Consider the following 18,422-nt stretch of genomic DNA (forward strand, 5'->3'; position numbering starts at 1 on the left):
TCCATTTTTAGGAAAACCTGTGCATGAGTCAACAGAGGCCGGACGTACAAACTCAAAGATTGGGTTAAACTGGAGATTATCTGAATTGAACAACTTTGTTTGCCAAAGCTACCCTCGCGTCAGTTTAAATTTGGTAGGCTTTGAATTGGCAAGGACAGGCAAAGGACGCAAGATCCAGAAATTACAAGTTAGTTCTGTGAAGGAATTAAAAGCAGTTGTTGGCAAAAGCAGACTTTACATACGTGCCACGAGCTACTGTCTTGCAGGTATGGAATTGTATACCCAGGGATTTATATCATACTACAATCATACATGTTCTCTGTAACATCTATGCCTATAACTGAAGTTACCGTCTCTACCCTCAGGTAACATCACCACCCTCTGCCATGTCCCAGAATTCATTCCCACCACTCGCAGCTCCACCAGTAGATGAGACCTCACCTCAAGTGGTTTCAGATCAGGTCCATATTAAAATGATTGCACATTTAATGTTTTATGCCCACTATGCACTTTGTTAGGGCGTCCTCGACTAAAGAAATTCTTAGTCGAGCCAACACTTATACAATTTTGTCGACTAATCAATTAGTTGATTTAATTGACAGAGCTGTGCGCTTTGAGAGGTGGTTAAGACTAGAAAAGCACAATATAAATGTAGTTGATTAACCATCTGTAAAACTGAGTTTCTCCACAATTAATCCTGCAAAAGCACCACTTTAAATCTTGTGTTTACCATAAATGTGCTTATAAGTTTCTTGGAAATGAGTAATTAAGCATGAATAAGCATAAAAAATGACAAGTCGACTAAGACCAAAACGACCGATTAGTCGACTAATCTACTAAGAGGTGGCAGCCCTACACTTTGTAGTGACATCTTAACACATTAGAAAAAGACAAGTGTGTGTGTGTGTGTGTGTATTCTGTCTGAGTAGTTACATTCCCTAGGATAACAGTTTTTTGTAATTTTTCTACCCATGTATATTTTCTAATGTATTTTGTTTCCACTATGAGTGAGTGTTCTCTTGCTGAAGGAGAAATAATTTGGATTTTCTGTGTACTACCAGGTGGCATCCACATCCTCTGCCATATCCATTAATTCATTCCCATCGCTCTCAATTGCTCTAGTACAAGATGAGACTGTGGCTGAGAGTACCCAAGCTCAAAGTGTGGTTGCAAATCAGGTACTCAATTTTGACAATGTATAGAATCTATTTTTTAAAGTATTTATTCATTTTGTGTGTACTATTTTGATGGTGATTTGATTTTTTTTTTAATTTAGGCTCTTCAAGAATGGCGAGCATAATACAAGTTTGTTGGTGGATCAGGAGAAGGTAATACTTAAAAGTTCTATTTATGATTTACATTCTCTTAAATAATTACTACATTTTAATGTAGTCTTGTTTTAATAGGAGAGGAAGAAACTAGCCTATCAGGCCTGTGAGGAAAGACGTCAAAAGGTTTGTTTATAATATATTAGTTTGATAAACTAGCTGAAGGTTATTTATTTATTTTATTTTAAATGAGAGAAATCACATTTCAGGCTATTGAGGGAAGACGTCAGCGACTGTCTGCATGTGAGGAACCCTCAGATGGGGCCTTGATCAAATTTAAATATCCAAATGGACACATCAATGGGAGGAAATTCAGCTTGTCAGAGCCAATCCAGGTGATGTGTGTTCAGCTTGAGAAATATCAAGTGTCTTCTCAGTGGGTTGTAAAACTGGACTGGTGTAACACTGTCACATCTTTTTAGATCTTGTTTGACTTTGTGGGACAAGATGATATTGCCAGTGAAATCTTTGTAGTGCAAGAAGCCACATCCTCAAGATCAATTGAGAGCAGTTCATCCGGGTCAATAATGGATCATGGCATTAAAGCATCCTCAACTCTATATGTACTTTGGTATTCAAATCAGGATGTACAGGTAAATGTGTGTTGAATTTTATTTCCTGTCTCAAATGAAAACGGAATGTGTTTTGGTTTGTGCAAGCTCATGTATTGTGCATGTTTTTCAGGAAATTCTCTCGGATCAACAAAATGATGGAGCTCATGCCCTAGACGATACATCTCGTGGTCACTCATTGCTGGCTGAGACCTCCTCCCAGCCAAGTCTCTCTGTGCCCTCTCTCCAGCCACTGCTGTGTGAGACTACCCAGCAAAGTCTCTCTGTGCCCTCTCTCCAGCCACTGCTGTGTGAGACCACCCAGCCAACTCTCTCTGTGCCCTCTCTCCAGCCACTGCTGTGTGAGACCTCCACCCGCTCACTGCTGTCTGAGCCCTCCTCCCAGCCACCACTCACTCTGTTCTCACAACCACAAGAAATCCTGACTCTTCATGATGAACCATCACTCCCTCCATCTGCCCAGGAACCAATCATTATTCTTGATGAACAAGATGAGACAGTTACACAAAATCAGTCTCATGTATCAACACATCACCTCAGAGGACCTGTGGATGAGTATGCTTTTCTCTTGACCTAATATTTTTGTTTATGTACATTTTTTTCATTTTCTATATCCTATTACATTTAATCAGGTGGTTAAAACTTATAAAATATGGTACATATTTGGCTTATTAATAAAATGCATGAACTTCTTTGGTTGCAGGATTGATCTACAAACCATATTGAAAAAAATGGTCAGCAAAGTTGACGGAAGCTTCTGTCCAACAAGCAACCAAATAAATGTGTGCAGGGATAATGTTTTACTGTGTAGCCTGCGGGCGTTCAAGCGTAGGTTCTTAAACCCTGAAGCAAAATTGGATGTTGTGTTTGTGGATGAAGATGACAATGGTGAAGGGGCAGTTGACGAAGGCGGCCCGACAAGAGAGTACCTAAGGCTGTTAATGAGGGCTGTCCACCAGTCCAATATCTTTGAGGGCCATGAGAAAGACCGGCAGTTGTCTCTTGATACTCAAGGTAGGGAAGCCCAAATTCTTAATTCTTCAACTGGCAGAATTTTAGAAGTGTATACACAGAAACTCATTTAAAAATGATTGCTCCCTTATTTCTCTGGTCTGATTTATTGTGTTCTTTTTTTGTGTTGGGAAGGTTTCATCTGTGTTGTATCATCTTGCTTTTATTTGTTTAATTTTGCCTTGATTTGTTAATTCTCAGGTAGGATTTTTCCATGATTTTTAATTTCTTTGTCTTTTTGTACTTGATGTTTCGAAAGGTGCAATACTTATTATTCGTTGTAGCACTAATATTAATCATAGCATTTTAAGGTATTGCATTTTTAAGAAGCATTACAACAGAGCAATATTTTACGGTTATGTCTTTAATTTTAGCTTTGCAGACTAAACTTTACACATGGGTGGCAAAAATGATTGCTGTGTGTGTCGTCCATGGAGGAGTCGGTCCACACTTCTTTTCCGAAAGGCTTTTCCATCAAATCTGTGGGATACCAACACCCCCCGCCACAGTGGATGAAGTTGGTGACCATACTTTCAGGGAACAGTTAATAAAAGTAAGCAGGAGAAAAGGTTATACATTGAATGTACAGTACTGTGACACAGCCCTGTTATTTTCTATTTATGAATCTCTTCAAACATGTTCAGATCCTCATGAACACGAGCGCTATATTGCTTAAACATCTCATTTTATAAAGGGAAGGTATCCTTGCACGCCAATTTTGGACTGACTAACTCACTCTTTCATTGTCTTCCATCTTCCGTCTTTTTCTGTATTTCTTTCGCTTTCTTTTTAGATACAGGAAGCAATAACAGTCCAAGAGGCGAACACTGCAATTGCAGAGGCAGCAGATAGTCTCAGCATTATAGGTTCCTTAAGACATGTTTCCAGCCTGAAGGAGAAGGACTCCCTTGTACAGTCAGCTGCAGACTTCTTCGTCAATGGAAGATTGGTGACTGCCCTGGACCAGTAAGTGCCTCAACTGTCTTCATCTTTCCGAAAAATGAACCTGTCATTGGCCCAGGACGACTCACACATTACGTCCCATGTTTTTATAGGTTTGCTGAGGGGTTAAAAACCCTTGGTTTACTGGAGGAGCTGAGGAAAAATCCAGCAGTGTTCTACAACATGTTTGTCAGTGAGAAGATTCCACTACAGGCGAAGGAACTATGCACTTTATTTGACGTGGACTTCTCTGTGCAGGGCAGCAACAGGAGAGACCGAGAAAACCAGACAATATGCTTTTGGCGTGACTGGTTAATTGAAATTGAAGGTGTACTATTTATTGTACAAGTTATAACATGGACTTCATAAGTACAATTATTAGTGGTTATTTTGTTGTCCTGGTTGGCAGGAAAATTAATGCTGTAGTTGAAGTGACATTGAAGTCTGGCTGTGTGAACATCGGTAGCTCCCTTAAACTTGTTCATATTGTGTTGTAATATTTTACCAAAAAAGTACTTGACTGAGGCTTTTTTTTGGTTGATATTCACCACAAAAAGTCCTGTCGGTATGCAACTTCCAAATTGCTCCAAAGTAACACATACAAAAGACTAGGGCTGGGCAAAAATAAAATCAACCTTAATGTGTTTAAGGGACCTAAATTACTATTTCTCTCCACTTTCTTGTGTTACAGAAGGAGAATGCAGTCCAGTCACCCTGGAGAAGGTATTGGAGTTTACAACTGGAGCCTCAACAGTGCCTCCGCTGGGATTTCCACACCGTCCACAAATTCAGTTCCTTCATGAGGGCAACAGAATCTTCCCAGAAGCAAATACTTGTGCTCTTCTACTCCGCCTGCCGCTGCACTCTGCCTATGAAGCCTTCAAACAATACATGATGGAGGGAATTTTGCAAGCTCCAACCTTTGGACTTGCATGATGTCACTGTGTGTAAAATTTGTTGATGGAAATTCAGTTTTCACTTGAGCTATATTTATGCTTAGAAGTTAGTTGATAGAATGCTGTGTTGAAGCAAGTCACAGGTTCAGATGGTAATTTTTTCTTTTTTTTTTTTTTTTAGATTTAGTAGTTTGTTTATTTTGCTTTAGTAACAGTTAACTTCAGTTTATAGGTTATTTAATATTGAGTTTTTCAGTTAACTCAAATGTATTGTGTATTTTTTTAATTTTTTTTTGCTTTTTCTTTCAAAAATATTTTTGAAGATCTAAATTGACATGATTTTCACAACAATGGCACACAAATGTGAATTAAATACAGCCTAAAGACCACCAATTACCTCATTTCCAGAATTAGGATATTGGCTCTGAAGTTGCCTCACATGTTCTAGTTCACCATCATCTATTGCAGACAGCATACTTCTAACAGGTATACCCATCAACTTTGACTTCTTGTACAGAAATGATGAGGAGCATCCCAGTATTTCAGCAGTTTGTGCAATTGTATGGCCTTGCTTCAGCAGAAATTCAATGTGTTCTCTGGTAACCTCACAGGCTGGTCGGCCTCTTCTCACTACAAAAAAGTGTTTAAGCAGCATTGTACTGTTTATTTTTTGTATATATCAGCATAGCAATTCACATGCATGCATTGGAATTGCGTATTGTTAATGAATAGGCAGGTTCAGATGGAGTTTTTTTTAGACTCAGTAATTCTGTTCATTTTGCATGAGTAACAGTTCACTTAAGTTGATAGGTTATTCAATATTGAGTTTTTCAGTTAACTCAAATGTATTGTGTATTTTTTTTATATTTTGAATGTTTTTTAAAAATATTTTAATTTTTACAAGACATTTATTGGGCTTATAGTTCATGGTTACTATGGTGACACTGTTGCGGTTGTCTAATGAAATAGATACTCCTTTATAAGCCTACTGTAAGGATTTATTGGGCTTGTAATTCAATGAATTTGATCAAATCACATAACTGCCAATATGTTTGGCTTATGTAGATGTTGACGAATACAGAGTGAATACAGACAAGGCAAACAAAAAGTCAGGCTGGTTGTAGTTCCGTCAGAGCTGGAAGCTGCTACCTGACCAGAGGAGGTTTGAGGTAAAGGAGGATGACCTGAAGAGTCTGGACAGACACTGAAGGGACAGAAGTCAGTACAAGCAAATGTGATATAATAAACTGTATAACATGGTGAAAAATGAAACTCTTACTGCGATTTGTTTATAAACAGTTTGTTCATTGTATCACATTCAGTTATACTGACTTCTGTTCCTACAGCGTCTGTCAGACTCCTGGTCATCAACCTCAACAGCTTACCGTTGTAACCTGTCCCTATCATGACTCGGTCTCTGTTCTGATTGATTGATGTTAAGGTATAAGAAGGTATTTTTGGCTGTTAAACCTCTCTCCTTAACTGTTAAAAAAAAATCCCCATTCAAGCCATTAAACATTCCATATTTTTTCATACATTACCAGCTTATTCATTTTTTTTATTCATCTTTTCAATCCCATTCATAAATATTTAGATCCTTCTCCACTTTTCCAAGTATTCATGGGTCAATGACGAATAAGGGTTGGCCAGATGAAAAAGATTCAAAAACTTTGAAAAAGCTTTTTTAAAGGCATCATTGAGTTTTGTTAAAATGTATATTTTGTGTTATTGTACATTTTATTTCATTTGAAATAGGATTTTCACCCTTTTTTTAACAGGTAGGACCAAATGGACCTAAAATGTCAAGTGGTGTAACCACAAAGGAATGATTAATATTTTATATTTCATCCACTACATTGTTTGTGAGTGCAGTCATACAAATTAACTCCTATTTCCAAATTTCAGCCAAAAATAGATTTTATTAGTCTTACTTCTAAATTTAAATTATATTTTTTATTGCAATATCAAGTGGTAGACGTGCTGGAAACATTTGTTTTCTAAATAATCTTTGACAAATTGTGTAAAAAGTCTTAAATTGTTTCTACAGTGGAGTGGAGTATTACATTTTATCAAACATTAATTTCCCTGCACATCAGTTTTTCAAGAAAAATACTGGTTATCCCATTTGACACAAACCAGTTACACCACCTGACGTGATGCTTGTAAGTGACACTAAACTATTGAACTTAGCGTTTAATTTAATTTCAATGACAAATATTTAAATATATAACTCATTAGATTAAATTAAACAACTAACATCTTAAAAAATTGTGTGTGTATGTGTGAACAGTATTTGTGTGTGAGAAAGAGGTAGATAGATCGGTAAAAGAGAGAGGGAGAAGCAAGTCTGTTTAGGGTTGTGCATGCCCTTTAACATGTTTACAGGTAAAGAGCTCATTATGCTTTTTGGGATGTCATAGGTGTACAAAGTGAAAAAGCCCAAAGTCCACCCCAAAGGGACTTACCATCTCCAACAGAAAACACTGTTCACAAACTGCTCCAAACTGCTCTGTTGTAGTCCAGCCTTCAGAGACAAACATGCGTCACTTTGTAACACGTTATAATGCTCGCCTAGCTGCTAGCATGGCACGCCCTCATACTCTGCTTCTGACTGGCTAGTAGTCCTTACCTAGGTACTGCGCATGTGCGACTCCCAACAAAGATGGAATAGAAGTGAGATGTCTCACTCTGTACCTAAAACAGAGTGCTAAACACACAGGGTGAAAAGAGGAGCTGCAGCAATATGCAGTACAACAAAAAATAATGGTGTTTTTTTTTTTAATTAAACCATGTAAAACTATTCTGGTACAACCTCTAAACGCAATTATTAACCTGAAAATGAGCATAATATGAGCTCTTTAACTTATTCTGGTGCATTTATCTGAATTCAATTTGATAAACTAAATTTTGTTCAATGGCATTTTTAATATTTAAGTAACATCTTATACTTCAATTAAATAATCCTTGAATGTTTTAGGTATTTCAAAGCTGCTGTTCTTGTAATACATTAGGGGTCACAGTTCAACTGGCTCATTCTATGTTATTTGTTAAGAAATGATTGTAACATTGCAAAGGAATGATATGGAAATTGTAATTTAAGGGTAAAACTTTTTTTAAACACTAAGGCCTTGCACTATAATGATTTAGCCTAGCCTAGCTAAATAAGCTATCTTAATTAAGTGTTGGATAAATTACTTCCACTTTTAAAAGATTCAAACAGTGAACACATACAAATAGTTCTAAATAGTAATTAAGTTCATATAACCTCTTGGACCAGTAACTGAACTAGTTATATTTGAAAAGATTGGCCAAAAATTGAGAGGCTTGTAATAGGAGTCAAATGGTGTAACCGGTTACACCATTTGACATTTCAATGTAAAATCAAATTGGTCAGGCATTATAATGGACACATATATCAGCATATGGCCTTGGTGTAAATAATCAAGCATAATTTTTACACTAAATACACATTTTTATTCAAAAGAATGTTTTTCAATGTTTTACTTGGGTCATACCATTTGACATGTGAACCAAAGAACTGAACTTAACCTAAAAATGTCTTATTAACTTATATTTATCAGTTATTAATCTTGTGATGCAGCAGTTATGCTGACCAGGGTCCTTTTCTCTGATGTAACTTTCTGTCATGTGGTCTTCTTGCTGATTTTAACAAAATGGCACCTTTAAATGTGGATGGGGCACCCACCACTTGACATTTCAGGAAGCTAGCATGACTGACAGGATTCTCTAAATTATAAAAATAAATATAAGCATAATTATAAAATATATTGTAAATATGTATAATAACCTTTAATTTAGGTTAATGCCCAGGTAGTTAATGGGATCTTTAATTAAGAAATTCGACCTTTTAAGCAAGATAAAAATGTTGGTACAAAGTTTTGACGGTTAGACCACTTAGACATTTTTGCCCTTAATCGCCAATTATTCTCTTAAAATGATTTTAAAACAAACTCTTTAAAATATGGCCTCTAAGAAAGTATGTATTAATGTAATTTGTTTGTCTGTTTTTTAAATGAAATGTATTTAAATTTAATTTCACCTTATAGACACAAAAAATGGGCGTCACGTCATTATTGAATACATTTTTTTAATGCATTTTCAAATGTTGTCTATAGATTCATATTACATTTAAACCTTAAGATGTTTTACATTTTTCATACATTAAAGAGATTTATTCAACATTTAAATCTCATTCCTACTAATTAGACACTTTTTCTACAAATCATAACAATGGGAGTAGAAAGGAACTATAAAAATATTGTCAGCTAACAACACTATAAATAAATAAAGAAACAACACAACACCAACAGTGCTGTTAGCTACTGCCAATGTCTGGACTGGCACCCACAAATCTAGCACACCTGGCATTAGCTCCATCAGCTGCAGCTGCACCACCCATACCGCCTTATTTTAAACTCTGAGGGCAAAAGATGCACTGGCATGTCCGAGTGATGTTTAACAAAACTCCTACTCAAAAGGATATTACAGAATGTAATTTAAGACATTTACCATTTTATTCATATATAATGCTATTGTGAACCCAAGACTTTTAAAAAACTAATTTCAAGCACCAAAACAATTAAGTTTAGGTTTGCTTCACAAGAGATTTGAGAAATATTTCCGCTTTACGACAAATTATCTCTTCACACGATCTGGAACAATTTTGGGCATCACTATACAGAAAGCTGAGTTTATTCTGAATATTTTGATATGAAACACATGGGGTCTACGGAGCCCCGGAAGTGACATTGAGGAAAAAAATAACAACAATAAAAACGAAGAAAAAAAATAAATAAACATGTACTGGGGGCAAACGCTAAACTCGAGATCTCGACTTTCAAAGTGATCCAGATGTCAGCAGGAGGCGCAGATTTCCGTGGCCGGCGACAGGAACACAGATTCGCCTCGTTGCTGCACCGGTCCCCACTAATCCAGATGTCAGCAGGAGGCGGGGATTTCCGTGGCCGGCGACAGCGTCTCTTCCCCGCCGGACAGGAACACAGCTTCGCCTCGTTGCTGCTGCTGTCCCCCGGTCATGTTTCGTCGTCCACAGTCCGAGTCCTGCCAGACTCCCTTTAAGAAACCTGTGATTTAAACTTCAGCAGGCTGTGACAATCCGCTCCGCTCAATCCTGGTACTCCCAGGCTTCCCTCTCTCTGTCTGTGTGTCTGTGTCTCTGTCTGTCTGTCTGTCTGTGTCTGTGTGTCTCTCTGTCTGTGTGTCTCTGTCTCTCTGTATGTCTGTGTGTCTCTGTCTGTGTCTGTGTGTCTCTGTCTGTGTCTGTCTTTGTCTGTGTGTCTCTGTGTGTCTGTCTCTCTGTGTGTCTCTGTCTGTGTGTCTCTGTCTGTCTGTCTGTGTCTGTGTGTCTCTCTGTCTGTGTGTCTCTGTCTCTCTGTATGTCTGTGTGTCTCTGTCTGTGTCTGTGTGTCTCTGTCTGTGTCTGTCTTTGTCTGTGTGTCTCTGTGTGTCTGTCTCTCTGTGTGTCTCTGTCTGTGTGTCTCTGTCTGTCTCTGTCTGTGTCTGTGTGTCTCTCTGTCTGTGTGTCTCTGTCTCTCTGTATGTCTGTGTCTCTGTCTGTCTGTGTGTCTCTGTCTGTGTCTCTCTGTCTGTCTGTGTCTCTGTCTGTCTCTGTCTGTGTGTCTGTGTCTGTGTGTCTCTGTCTCTCTGTCTGTCTGTGTGTCTCTGTCTGTGTCTGTCTGTCTGTCTGTCTGTCTCTCTGTCTGTCTGTGTGTCTCTGTCTGTGTCTCTGTCTGTCTCTGTCTGTCTGTGTGTCTGTGTCTCTGTCTGTGTGTCTCTGTCTCTCTGTCTGTCTGTGTCTCTGTCTGTGTCTGTCTGTCTGTCTCTGTCTCTCTGTCTGTGTGTCTCTGTCTGTCTGTGTGTCTCTGTCTGTCTCTCTGTCTGTCTGTGTGTCTCTGTCTGTGTCTGTCTGTCTGTCTGTCTGTCTCTCTGTCTGTCTGTGTGTCTCTGTCTGTGTCTCTGTCTGTCTCTGTCTGTCTGTGTGTCTGTGTCTCTGTCTGTGTGTCTCTGTCTCTCTGTCTGTCTGTGTCTCTGTCTGTGTCTGTCTGTCTGTCTCTGTCTCTCTGTCTGTGTGTCTCTGTCTGTCTGTGTGTCTCTGTCTGTGTCTCTGTCTGTCTGTCTGTCGAGGCCCAGCCGTACTGTTGGATCAGCTGGAGTGAAGGGAAGCCTGGGAGTACCAGGATTGAGCGGAGCGGATTGTCACAGCCTGCTGAAGTTTAAATCACAGGTTTCTTAAAGGGAGTCTGGCAGGACTCGGACTGTGGACGACGAAACATGACCGGGGGACAGCAGCAGCAACGAGGCGAAGCTGTGTTCCTGTCCGGCGGGGAAGAGACGCTGTCGCCGGCCACGGAAATCCCCGCCTCCTGCTGACATCTGGATTAGTGGGGACCGGTGCAGCAACGAGGCGAATCTGTGTTCCTGTCGCCGGCCACGGAAATCTGCGCCTCCTGCTGACATCTGGATCACTTTGAAAGTCGAGATCTCGAGTTTAGCGTTTGCCCCCAGTACATGTTTATTTTTTTTTCCTCCATGTCACCTCCGGGGCTCCGTAGGTATCAGTTATATGCAAATACCCTTAAAAGACGAATTCATGAAGATATATAGAAATGCCCTCAGTCCTCAGAGGATTAAAGCTGATTAAACTAAAAATGTCTTTCCGTCCTGGATAATATATGCAGCCAAGAAACTTTTGTCTCTGGGCTTGGAATTGGACTATACCTGAGTTTGCAAAATACTGACAATTGCAGTACAACAAGCCTGATATTTCATCTTTAGATCAGAAATGTGTTGGATTGCATTGTGTACAGATGTCTGTTGTTGCTGAGTGAGGATGAGTTGAGGTGGCTCTACATTAACAGCTGGGAACTCTTCCTCATCAAGTGAAGGCAGTGTTTGAATTCCATACTGCGCTAGGATGGCATCAATGTTTTGGTCGCTGTAGGGATTTTCCCCAAACACATTGTTGACAGCTGTGCTGTCTGTTGCAATGTTTTTGAGCATGCCCTCTATCCAGAGTTGAGTTGGTGTGCAATTATTTTCAGTTCGCAACGGATGGAGGTTCCAGGCCTGTCTAAACTGCTCCAGTCTTTTTTGAATCTCAGGAAGATAAACAATATGCAGTGAAAGTCTGTGGACATCATCATCTGGGTTTAGAACCTCTGAATCCTCTAAGGAGTAGAACATAAGATAAAAGTGCTGCAACACATGCAAAAATACATCACGCCAAAGGCGTTCAATTCTCTGATTGTGAACGGATTGTCCGGTTATGAAACCTCTGTGTTCAAGTCCTTGAACTAGATGCATGAATAAAGCCACAAGGATGTTTTCACCACCATGGTCAGATCTGACTCTTGACGGTAGGGCATAGAGGCATGTTGCTTTCAAAAACTGAGAAAGCACTGTTGTGGCACGATTGTCTGTGCTGCAGTTGAGGTAAGTAATCAGACGGGAGTATCCATCAATTGCACCATGAATCACAAAGCCCCATCTAGAAAGGTTGAAAAACAAATATTACTTTAAAATGATAATACTATTGACAGTAGTCTGGAAACAATATAGCTGTAAAGTCCAGTTTTTCACTTGCTGAAGGTCTTTTCAAAATATAAAAAGTATGACTGGTAATAATAACCTGATCAGACGCATGTTCCCATCAATGTGCCACAAACTATTGGGGTAAGGTACATGATAAACACGTCTTGCAACTGTCTGGCTCCATCTCCTTGCAGTAGCAGTAGGATTTACCCGTGTCAACATCTCACGCACCCTGGACCGTGTAACAAGCACACCCTGTGCGCGCAACAGAGCTCTTATCATCTGAAACAGATTTTTGAATAGATCTAAATTGACATGATTTTCACAAAACAATGGCACACAAATGTGAATTAAATACAGCCTAAAGACCACCAATTACCTCATTTCCAGAATTAGGATATTGGCTCTAAAGTTGCCTCACATGTTGTTCTAGTTCACCATCATCTATTGCAGACAGCATACTTCTAACAGGTATACCCATCAACTTTGACTTCTTGTACAGAAATGATGAGGAGCATCCCAGTATTTCAGCAGTTTTTGCAATTGTATGGCCTTGCTTCAGCAGAAATTCAATGTGTTCTCTGGTAACATCAAGGGCTGGTCGGCCTCTTCTCCCTACAAAAAGAAAAAGTCAACTAAGTTTAAGTGTTTAAGCAGCATTACTGTTTATTTTTTGTATATATCAGCATACCAATTCTCATACATGCATTGGAATTGCATATTGTTAATGAATAAGCCAGCAAGCTACACTGGAAATAGAGAGACTTGTCTTATTGCAAAAATACAGTGTTTATTGCTGAGAGCAGTGGACATAACGGTGTAAGACCAATACATTAAATGATTGCATAAATAAGCACATGGATACGTAGCCTACAGTAAATCGATAAATATAAAGAATTATTGCTAAACATAATTCCTTTGTATTAGGATATCAATTTTGTTTTAACATGATGCAACTGGGACAGGCTTTTTATTTTTTGTTTACTAGCCTTCCGGTAAAAGATCATTTTATGGTTTGTGTTTTTGCAGGCAGACTGCTAGCTCTGTTTACCTTGTCGTTGTGTTTCGGAAGTAAACGACAGGCTGACTGCCTGCAAAAAAACAGGTTATTGTTTTCCTACACCATTTGAGTCTGGTAAGAACCCAACTCACGTTCCGGAGCTCTTAATCATAGACAGTATGAGCTCTTAAAAAATTCTGAGTGTTAAAAGCCCCAAAAGCTGTTACAAATATTGCCCCCATAGGTTAACGTTGTAGTTAGCCGTAGCTAGCCGGCTAGGTCGGATCATTTCCCCATACGTTAATGCATATAATAATGCATGAATGCAGTGATAAAGAGACTCACCTGAACTAATGCACCTGACAGAGAAACGTCGGTCTTCCCCAGCACGGTAATTTGCGTCTATTAGAGTTTTCAGTTGAGCCAAACTGCTTTTGAGTTCGTTGTTTGTGTCTGGTGACAGCAAATGCTCAATTCTTCCGAGATTTCTTTCACAGTTTTCAATAGAACGACGTTCTCTCTCTCCACAAATCCCCTGTGTGAGGGCTCGTTCAATTTCATGCCATTTTCTGGTGTTTTTTTTCGATTACAGCCAACGCCATGACTGCTCCTTCATCCATTCACTTTGATTATGGCGGGGAGGGGAAATTACGTATTTATGGATATCTAAAATAGAGCAACGTCATGCACAATAATTTGCACTAGTCATAATGACGTTTGAGATATCTTTAACTTTAATTCTGTCTAGTCAAAACTGAATTACAGATATCCGCAATTGTCATTTAAGATGTGTGACGAGTTGAATGTCGTTTCCAATGACGTCATTGCAGATATCTGTAATTCAGTTTTGCCTAGTCAAAACTGAATTACAGATATCTCTAACTGTCGTTTCGACTAGTCACAATTACGTTACAGATATCTTGAATGACAATTCCAACTATCCAAAATGTAATTACGACTAGTCAGAAAGACGTTGTTGATATCTACAATGTTAATTCCGGATAGTCAAACTTAGCTTTTAAATGTTAAAAGTGCTTGCCATAAGCGCTACATTTGAAAAAATGCTGTGCGTCAAAAAGCTGGCCGATGCCCAGCTTTATGCAAATGAATCGCGTTGAACGCGACGCGACTATCCAATAGAAGTAGACGAAAATCTTTCAAACTGACCTTTGTTGATCTGAAATGAAGACATATTCAGCAACTGCACGGCCTATTTCTCGCATAAAATGTTTTCAGAAACACATTTCGGTGAACTATTTTTGTAAAATACGAGATCGTATTCTCAACGAGCCGCCATGACACTCTGTTGAAATTCTCGAGTAGACACACCCACGTCACGCGTTCGTTCAATCAGCTGCTGGTTAGGGGCGTGGAGCATCAACCATGGCTATATGACGTCGCGACACCACCCGACAGTCGTGTCGCAAAAGTGGATCTGTACCGTAAGTTTAACTGAGGGCAACAAAGTAATAAAGCCAGGTGCACAAGTGTCCTTTCATGAACTTGTAACCTTGGAACTAACAGCCAATATAAAACCTGTCCTTTTCACAAACCACTACAAGATGGCGCCCTGGTGTAATGGGAGGAACCTGATGTTTACAGGTGACACTACAACAGTGGAACAAGAAATTAACTTCCAAAGCTGGAACCCAGACACCACTGCACATCTCACTTTATTAAACCACAACACAGACCAAACCGTCACAAAATACCAAACTTGATCCTCTTCCATTTTCCCCATCACAATAAAAGCTCTGTTTACTGTAACTTCCTATTAACCTTCAACTGAGAGGTTACACAATAAAATACCTTACATACCTCCCCTCCTCCGAAAAGAAATGTCCCCGTTTAACAGCCAGAATATGAAGAACAAGAAACAACAGCAAAACACCATAAACACACAAAAAAATAAAAATAAAGATATATACCAACTGTAACAGTATGCAAATCGCAGTCACCTCAAATACCGATTCAACATGGACAATTAAAAACAATAGGTGACAAAGTCCCTGAAACAAACTGGCGGTCTCACAGTCCGTCCAAAGCGAAACAGACTGTCGTGGCTCAATGGGCTGGTATCCTGAACCAACACCTGAACAGTCTCTGCGCCCCCAGTTGCTCCTCAGGTCCGCAGTCCCCATCTGTATTCCCTCGACCAACAACGGAAGCATGAAGAGGAGAGGAAGCCCGGAGGTCAAGAGACGAAGCAGCCGGCATCTGTCTAACAGTGTAGGGTTTGAGTCTATCATAATGAACAACCTGCTCTTGTCCACTGGGGCTTAAAGGACTGCCAATCCAGTAAGTGGGCCAGGTTCCCCCCTGAGAGCCCATATGAATAATTACTACTGCCACTGATTTTATGTGTCTGGACAGTTGTTACTATAACCTATTTTGTTGGCAACACATTGCCATTAAGTAACCACAAAAATACAATACAAGGTCTAACAGTGTAGTCTAACTAACAACTAGCAACCAAGCTTAATTTAATCCACTAGGCCTATATGTGATATTTCAATCATAAAAGTTCATATGGGCTGTATAGGGGTTTCCAGTAGACTATGATGTATGAAACCAATTAGATTTAATTTACTTGATAATTGGCGATGCGGGAATGGCTTTCCGGGTAATTTCAGCCCACTTGAACCCCTGGACAGAAATGAAGTAAACACAGAACTGTGCACGGCAAAGGCTCTAGCAGTATTTAAGACATTATTGGCTAGTAACAGTATGCAATTAGAACAAGATGTTGAAATATTGTTAAAGTAATAAATAGGTTGCATAGGTTACATAACTTGTACCACACAGCCTGTATACATTACATTGTTACTTAATAACCTAACATGCTGAATGATGTTATAGTTAAAGAATAACCACTTATAAAGTTGAAGCAAATCAGATCACCATCTGGTTTATAAAATGCCATACTTTATATTTATCTTTTCCTAAAAAGAACAGATGTACAGCACTCACAATTGTATCGAATAAATACTAGCATAGACTCACCATGCATGACAAGGAGACCAAAAAGTGGACCTGTGTAACTTCCTGTGAAAATGAAGTTGCAACAGTAACATGTAATTACTTTGATTGCCAGTTACTGTAAATTAGTCAATCACTGCTATGCAAGGCACAGTTATTTTCTATATCAAAATTCATACACAATGGTAACTAATATTATAGCATATCTTAAGTCGTCTATGATGAGTGTATGAAATGACGGAGATAGAGACCAGCGTATAATGTGTAGCCGTGCTTGTTTACTGGCTGCTTATTCTACAGTATGTTACAAGTCACTCCACAGATAAGCAACTTGATAGCGCCCCTACTGGCTAACATGGGACCCTACACATCATATCCCCCTTCTTTTAGGTAGAACATCAGTACACATAACAAATGTAAACATATTATATCTCCATATCATTAAAGCACTTCGACTATTAGCTTCTTAAAGGTGCTCTAAGCGATGTTGTGTGACGGCACATCTTGTTGACGTTCGATGTATTGTCAAACAAAACAAGACTAGCCCGCCCCTCCCTCTTCCTCGGTGCAGGTTGGCACAATTTGTTGTTTTTTTACAGTGTGTTCAGGGGACAGGCAGCTAGCAGATAGTGAGGAGAGGTTTACTGTATGTGACAAAAAATGTTGTAGCCTAAAAACGGGTGACATCGCTTAGAGCACCTTTAAGGCTATGTTTAAATGGAAACGATCTGAAGGGAAAACGCAAAACTGCCGTTTTGTTCTCACTTTTTATTGCCGCGTTTAGACGAGTGACTTGGGGGGGGAAATCTGCGTGCGTATGGTGACGCAAAAGTGTGTGAAACTTGATATGCACACCAGGCGGCTGAAGCCTGGGTGGCGTGCAAGGATCCTCCGCCAGACTGCGTGCTCATGGAGGGGTGCGGGACATGAGGGACAAAGTAACGGGTCTGCCCGGCCAGCAGGTTCACAGAGCACGGGTTCAGGAAGCCGCGGAGGCCGCCAGGGCCACCGCCGTCAGGTGGTGCATGGCGTAGGACAGATCCCCGACGACCAGCCGGTCAATGCTCAGTCCGTTGGAGGCCGGAAACGATGAGTTGTTGCTGCCCATGTGTGATGCAGCGACAGGAAGTGCGACATGGGCCAGTACCAGTGTTGGGAGTAACGGCGTTTAAGTATAACGGCGTTACTAACAGCGTTATTTTTTCAGTAACGTAGTAATCTAATTAATTACTTTTCCCATCGTTGCAACGCCGTTATCGTTACTGAGAATGTAAAGTGGCGCGTTACTACCATTTGGTTGAATGAAGCGCAAGGTGTCAGGCTTTGGCAGCACACCAGCTGCCTGGAGAGAGCGGGGGGGGGGGGGTATGATGACACCGTTGCAAATGCGATGATGATTGGCTGGTTGGGCGGTGCCCTGCTCACGCCGTCTCACTCTCACTGCACGCTCTGACTACCACTAACAGTAAACACAAGACAGCGACAATGGCGACGAGCCAGGGAAATTCAAAGGTAGCGTTCTCCAACTGGAAGTACCGGCACTACTTCTCGCTCATTGAAATTAAAGGCAAGAATGTTTATGTAACATGCACGCTATGCCCAGGAAAAAAAAAGACTTTATTCACGTCTGCCTTATGAAGCCCCTCACATCAACACATGCTAACAGGACACTTGTTGCTACTGCTAACCCAAGCCCAAATGCAGCTAGCGGGAGCTCCAGCGAAGGAGATGGATCCACTCTGTTAAAAGAGTCGGATAGTGTTCTGTTTATTGTGCAGTAGGCCTGATATACATTTAATGGCCAGATTTTCCTTTGTTTCTTTTTACCCAAGTTTACATGAGTGTGTCTTAATTTTGCACTTGAATTTTATTTTCAATATTTGTTTTTATTTCTATGCATATCATATAGCATGCTGCAATCTAATGAGTTCAAATAAATACCACATGTTCGAAAATACTGTATATAGTGTTTTTATTCTCCAATCAGTTATCATAAACATCTTTGATGTTAACTAATTACTTTTACAATGTGGTAACTGAGTTACTAACTCAATTACTATTTGGGAGAAGTAATTTCTAACTGTAACTAATTACCTTTTTAGGGTAAGATGACCAACACTGG

The 18,422-nt window shown here is 39.8% G+C and overlaps 1 protein-coding gene across 3 annotated transcripts; it reads left to right on the forward strand.

Annotated features, from left to right (window-relative positions):
- The first annotated feature begins 242 nt into the window (after positions 1-242).
- Positions 243-4,896, forward strand: LOC120572761 (G2/M phase-specific E3 ubiquitin-protein ligase-like). 3 transcript variants are annotated; one of them, XM_039822181.1, is made up of 13 exons: positions 243-266; positions 366-461; positions 1,062-1,178; positions 1,277-1,328; positions 1,407-1,454; positions 1,538-1,663; positions 1,751-1,921; positions 2,013-2,455; positions 2,604-2,914; positions 3,286-3,464; positions 3,705-3,877; positions 3,967-4,181; positions 4,545-4,896. In XM_039822181.1, the coding sequence occupies exons 3-13, from the start codon at positions 1,129-1,131 to the stop codon at positions 4,787-4,789; spliced, it is 2,013 nt and encodes a 670-aa protein (XP_039678115.1). In that variant the 5' UTR covers positions 243-266; positions 366-461; positions 1,062-1,128; the 3' UTR covers positions 4,790-4,896. The 3 variants fall into 3 exon arrangements, with proteins under 3 accessions (XP_039678115.1, XP_039678117.1, XP_039678116.1); XM_039822183.1 differs by lacking the exon at positions 3,967-4,181 and having other exon boundaries at positions 4,545-4,765; XM_039822182.1 differs by lacking the exon at positions 243-266 and having other exon boundaries at positions 283-461.
- The last annotated feature ends 13,526 nt before the right edge of the window (positions 4,897-18,422 follow it).

This window comes from Perca fluviatilis, chromosome 14 (genome assembly GCF_010015445.1).
Source record: "Perca fluviatilis chromosome 14, GENO_Pfluv_1.0, whole genome shotgun sequence".
Classification (NCBI taxonomy): Eukaryota; Metazoa; Chordata; class Actinopteri; order Perciformes; family Percidae; genus Perca; species Perca fluviatilis.